At 34.3% G+C, this 6,000-nt stretch overlaps 1 protein-coding gene across 3 annotated transcripts in view; it reads right to left on the bottom strand.

Annotated features, from left to right (window-relative positions):
- Nucleotides 1–303: 303 nt before the first annotated feature.
- Nucleotides 304–6,000, bottom strand: part of LOC140673553 (latrophilin-like protein LAT-2) — a 73,380-nt gene continuing 67,683 nt past the window's right edge. For 2 of the 3 annotated variants that reach the window (XM_072906548.1, XM_072906549.1), the window contains 4 exons: nucleotides 3,812–3,913; nucleotides 3,294–3,480; nucleotides 1,457–1,543; nucleotides 304–510 (listed from right to left, as the gene is read on the bottom strand). In XM_072906548.1, coding sequence (XP_072762649.1) covers nucleotides 454–510; nucleotides 1,457–1,543; nucleotides 3,294–3,480; nucleotides 3,812–3,913 — 433 coding nt within the window. In that variant the 3' untranslated portion in view covers nucleotides 304–453. The remainder of the gene's footprint in view (nucleotides 511–1,456; nucleotides 1,544–3,293; nucleotides 3,481–3,811; nucleotides 3,914–6,000) is intronic. The other variant, XM_072906550.1, reaches the window with a different exon arrangement.

The following is a 6,000-nucleotide window of genomic DNA, read 5'->3' as shown; positions in this document are numbered from 1 at the left end:
ATGTTTATATAGAAGCAATGATTAATAACGTCGATTAATTATCGTCAATCGCTTCAATTCCAGCGATTTCGAGAAACAATAACGTCACAATTGATATTAAATTATAATAATTCGCACCTTGATCGAAAAAAAACATTTTAAGAACCCTTCGTTTTCTTCTTCATCTCCTATCTTTTCTTTACAAATTACAAGTTTTTCAAAAACTCTCCGTCCACTTGAAAACATTGAAAAGATAATCTATCATGTTATTAAAATTTCGAAACTGAAATCGCACGTGACGGAGGGAAAATCACGGTCACGGAGAGAAACGCAAAGGAGAGAAATATCAGCACAATAAATCTCGATGTAAAAATTACGCCTCGCGGAGGAAAGAATGGCAGCAACCGTTGCCAGTCGCCGGTTCTCTTCTTCGTTTCCGGTCCGTTCCTTTCCGAAGATAGTCCCAAAGATCGCCTAAACCGGATCCGGCGCGGGTGCGAGCAGCTGCATGCTACTGCTCGATTTAGCGATCTGCAACGTCAACGTCAGAGATCGCGCGCTATAATGTTTAAGTGTCAAACGAAAAGCCCACAAAAACGACAAACATCAAAAAATGACGAGGATAAAGAGAGACAATGAGACGACACGTATAATCTTAAATTATATAATATTGCCCCGTCTTCTAAATAAAAAATTAATTTAATATAATTTTCAAGATATAAAGAAAATCGAGCAGACGAATTGTCTAGACCCGAAGCATTACACGAATAAGATACGTATACAACTATATATCAGTCTTGGATATCACACGGGTTAGTGCTAGAAATAAATCCAGATATGTCGACAAATCGAGAAATATAGCATCGGATAACCGAAAATATAAGGAGCGAAGGGCGCGACAGTTTAATTCAGTCTGACCTGGAAAACGGGGACGCGTCGCAATCAATCGGATTAAATAATTTGCGCACGAGGATTTCTGACGACATAGAGAGAGACAAACTGGAAGGTCAGACGGGCGTATTTTCGACAAATGTCTCGAGACGTTTAATTCATTAAAGTTCTGTACGGGAATTCAGTGAAGGAACAGTAAAGTATTTCAAATCGACACGTTGTTTTTTTTTTTTTTTTTTTTTTTTTTTTTTTTTCAAGAAGTGTCTGCGGGAGAAATCTCTCCGAAAGCGCTTTTAAGATATTAGGAAAAAAAATCAAAGGTTTCTCTGAAATATAACAATTATCTGCAATAATATATCATCTGAGAAGAATTATAAAGAAAAAAAGGAAATGATAATAAAAATCACAATATAGGAAGCTTCAATCAATTCTCGCTCGTCAAAAAGAAATAATTCGAAAACAATCTGTAAGCGCGAAGACATAAAAGACCAAGCAAGCACCATTAACGACACAAGAAAAGAATTTAATCGAAGGATTGTGGTTTGAAATAAACTTGATGAAACTTCTTCACGACAAAGAAAATTACCTGGTGTTCCGGTTGCTTGTGCGATTTCCTGGCGTAAACCTTCAAGACCCTGCAGTTACACGCAACGGAAAGCGCCACTGCTGATCCCTGTATAGTAGAATTGTTGTAATAGAACGACGAGTTAGATAAAGCTATATCATCGAATTACATACCAAAGAAACACGAGCCATAGTCTAGCTTACGTTACGTCAAAAAGGAAATATTAAAAAAGTTTGAGACGTCTACGTTCAAAGAAAATAAAAGTCTAATTTTCTTCATAAATTCCTGACATCACAAAACAACACATACACACACACATGTAATACTATTATAAATCATATAACATTTATATAAACGAGAGACTCTTGCGTTTTGACAAGTTACAAATGTTTTAAATTCTTGGACACCAAACGAAGGATAAAAGATAAAAAAAAGTCAAAAGGATAAAAGAGAGAAAAAAAAAAAAAATATATATATATATACAAATTTTAAATATTATATACATAATAAGTATTTTTATTATATTTATATATAATGATAAATATTATATTTTTCTATAATATATAAAATGTGTAAATAAAAGTTTTAATTTCAATAATATGATGATTTAAAAAGAGAAAATCAAGTTTTTTAAGCGTTTTAAAAATTCTAAATATCCTACATTCTCTATTATTGTTATCAAAAGTATAAATGTAAGTAAGATGAATAACCTGGGGGGGGGGGGGTTGGCAGGCAGTCGGGAGTAATAAAAGGAAAGAAGAGGATACAATAAAACGTGCAAGGGCATACGACAGTCGATAAAAGGAGTTCACACGTCTTACGCCACTTCGAGATTCGTCGATCGCAAAAAGCTCTCGCTATTGAAGAACACTCGATTCGATTCGGCAAACTTGGGAAGAAATATGGAAGAGTGGATACTATATATATATATAGTATATATATATATATATATATATATATATATATAAAGAAAAAGAGAGATATACGCTCTGAAAAGCCGCTTACGCTTGACGCAAACTCGAACACGTTGGGAGCGCGAAGTTCGCCAAGAAACTTGCCGTAAAAGGGTAAGAGATTCCGCGCATTCCTGCGTTTGCCCTCTCGTCCCTTTATGCGCGACGCCGACCGAGACCTCTCTATGTTGAAAATGAAATCGGTGTAATATCGGGGACAAAATTCGTGAACCGTATGACCGTACAATCGGAATATATTTGAAAATTTACGGGAGAAATTTCATTAAATTTCAAACTTAGGTGGAGATAAATTACGATCAGACAATGAGAAGAATGCAGTCCGAATAATGGTCCGAGTAATGGTCCAAATAGTGGTCCGAATAATGGTCCACATGATGGTCCGCGTGTGCGTTGGTTCGAATAATGAGGTCCAATAACGACCTAAATAACGGTCCGTATAATGACTCCAATAATCTGATTCAACATGAATATGTAATATTCCACATATATATATGTAAATCATAAATTTCACATCTTTTCGTATATATAATTTGATAAATTTCTTTGGTCCAAAACAGATTGAACGTGAGGAGAATACGACGTTATTCGCGAAAAGTTAATAATTCCTCACCTTTCAACGTCACGGTCTGTAACGCGCGCGCGCGCTCGTATATCCGTGCCATAATCTACCGAAATTGCGATGGAAATTTCGCGGTCGTAAGGTATATATGCCGTTAGGGAAGGAAAACGACAGGAAGAAATGGCGCTCTTGGGCACATCTTCCGAGACTCCCTTTACATCGAGTATCATCTTTCCTACATATTTGAGACGAAATGAACCGTGAGCGCGGACTTTTTACAACCCCCGGCGTTATCTTTACCGCTCCCCCCCCCCCCCCAAGGTACCTGAAGAGAATGACCCGTGCAGAAAACCGCCCACAGGAAGGGAATCTTCCAGACCCTGGACGCCACCCCGCAGCCCGCCACCAAACCGACGATCAGACTGACCTTCAGGAAGAGCATCAGCTGCAACGCCCGCCTCCTCTTCATCTTCTCGCGCTGCTTTATCTCGAGCTGCATACTACACGTGTACCTGCGCGTATGCGAGTTACGTGTGACGTAATTCGTGACCGAGAAAGCGAGATACACAGGAGACTTTTGCACCGTGACTCGGAAAAGCAAAGTTTTAGGAGGGTGAAAATTTACGAATTCTTATATGTAAACTTGTCACAAGCTTACTTAACATTCACCATTAATATCAAAAGCATTTAATGAGCAAAATTGTGTGATTGAAATATATTTAGGGTCAAGTGAGCTGACAAATTGTCTCGATGTTGGAAAATTTTCTTCATCCTACGTATTTTTATGCAGTCTATTCCGAATCATTAAATTAATATTAAGCTTTAATTGAAAAATAATCATACCTCGACACGATTGCAGCCTTGACGAGATAGTAGCCGGATGTTAGTAGTAGTAGGATGATTGGCAAACCATACGCGTAAATCGTCGCCGTAGCTCCCAGAAACCTAAAATTAACGAGAAAAGCATGTATATTATTAATTACGTTAAATAAAATTATTGAACCAAAAAATATATAATATAAAATTGTTTATCATTTGTACAAATGTCAATTTACATGTCGTCTTCGAAATTTTATTTTTATTTTATTTTCCGATAGATGAAACTAGATTAAAATTGATCTTCTTTGTTAAAATATATAGGTTTTCGTGATATTATTAATATATCAAATATCCATTGATATAAAATTGTTAAAAAAAAAATGTCACGTGGTTATTGTGGAAAAATATCGCTTATTATAATGAAAATTCAAGTCGACGTTATAATTTTCATGAAATGGAAGAAAAAATGTGTCAGAAATATTTATTAGCCGTCGCTTATGTATCTATATAAGAGGTTTCGCCTCTCTATCAATCGCGAATACGCGCAGGGAATAACTAAAATCCCCGCGCTCTTTTCAATGAAAGCAGTTTGGATCGAAGAGCGAATGTCTACAAAATGCGCGATTTTATCGAGGAACACTCGGGCGATATTGAATACCTATTTTCGGTACTCGCCTACTTTGCACATGTCGGCAGAGCGATTTTAATACACGCTCACACAAGAAATATTCCTGCCGTTTATTTCCTTCGATCGCATCTCGCATATATATTTTCAACCAGAAGCGGAAGCAATGCGAAAGAAAATCCCGCGTCTCTCGGGAACTTCTCCGGATCGTAAACCATCGTCGAAAATGCACAGTCTTGGTAAGACCGCCTTGTAATTGATAATTAAAATATAAATATAATATAATAAAGAATTATATGTAGTAATGATATACAGGAAAGGTAAAAAAATTACAAAAAATAATTCCAAGGTTGAAATTTGTGTATGTAAAAAAAAAAAAAAAAAAAAAAAAAAAAAAAAAAAAAGATACATTTCTAACAATTTCAACTTTTAAATAAATTCGAAATTGTGTAGCGTAAAATCTGAGTATTGAAATTCTGATAGTTTTCGTATGGATTCATTTCATAAGATATATATTTCAATTTTATATTCATTTCTTTTCATTCTTTAAACTTTTATCTTTTCTTATGCATCTGACAGGTAAGAATTGAAATTATCATATAAATATAATTTCTCGTTATTATAATATTACATTAAGCTCGCGTTTTTTTTCTTAAAAAACCGCGGATAGTTTAAAAAGTAGATTAAATCCTTAATATCTACGTCGATGATTTTAAATTATGATGGCAAAAGAGAGGAAAGTAACGTGAATAATTCTTGAAAATTGAATGCCTATGCAAATAAATTTTCGTAGAAGAAAATTGCTCTTTTAATCATTCAAATATGCACAGTGTAATAAATATTCTGTGGTACGTGATATACATTAATGATATACATCGTTTAATATTTTAAGAGAATTTTAATTAAAGAAATGTAAATCTAAGGGTTTGATTTCTCCTCTTTTTTTAGATATTTAAATTAAATCAATTTAATTAAATGTTTAATAATGTTTTTACGTGACGAGATTTTTTTCATTAAAAAATAATCTCTTTTTTAAAATCTTCTTTAGAAAATCCTTACATTTATAAAGAAAAATTAGTTTATAAAATCTGCATATATATGTAAAAATATATATATGTAAAAACAAGTGAAAACATTCTAAATATTTTTAATAAATAGAGAAATGCTAAATTTGTGAAAAAAAAGTTGTAGTCGCAAAAGAGTATGATACATAATTTAGTATAATATTAATATTATATATTAATATCGTAAAGCAAATAATAAATTGAAAACCATCTTATCACAGACTGGCAAAGAAAAATATCGCCAGGCACCGTACAATGATACATGATATACATGCTCTTATCGAATACTTTTCTTTGAAAAATGATAAGAATCTCGTTCCAGTTCGGTATTCCGGTTCACCGTCGACGACGAATCTGATTTAACGAAAATTGGTCGTTCGGGGTAGTACATATATCGTGGGAAACGAAAGAGAAAGAGAGAAAACACGGTGTGGGCGGGAGAATCGGGAAGAAATAAATAAATGATCTGTGCTGTATATACAATATACGGCATTCCTTTCGCAGAAGGTTTCCGGCAAAGCGAA

Source organism: Anoplolepis gracilipes, chromosome 14 (assembly GCF_047496725.1).
Source record: "Anoplolepis gracilipes chromosome 14, ASM4749672v1, whole genome shotgun sequence".
Lineage (NCBI taxonomy): Eukaryota > Metazoa > Arthropoda > Insecta > Hymenoptera > Formicidae > Anoplolepis > Anoplolepis gracilipes.
The sequence above is the reverse complement of the archived record's forward strand: the minus strand, read 5'-3'. Positions and strand labels throughout refer to the sequence as shown.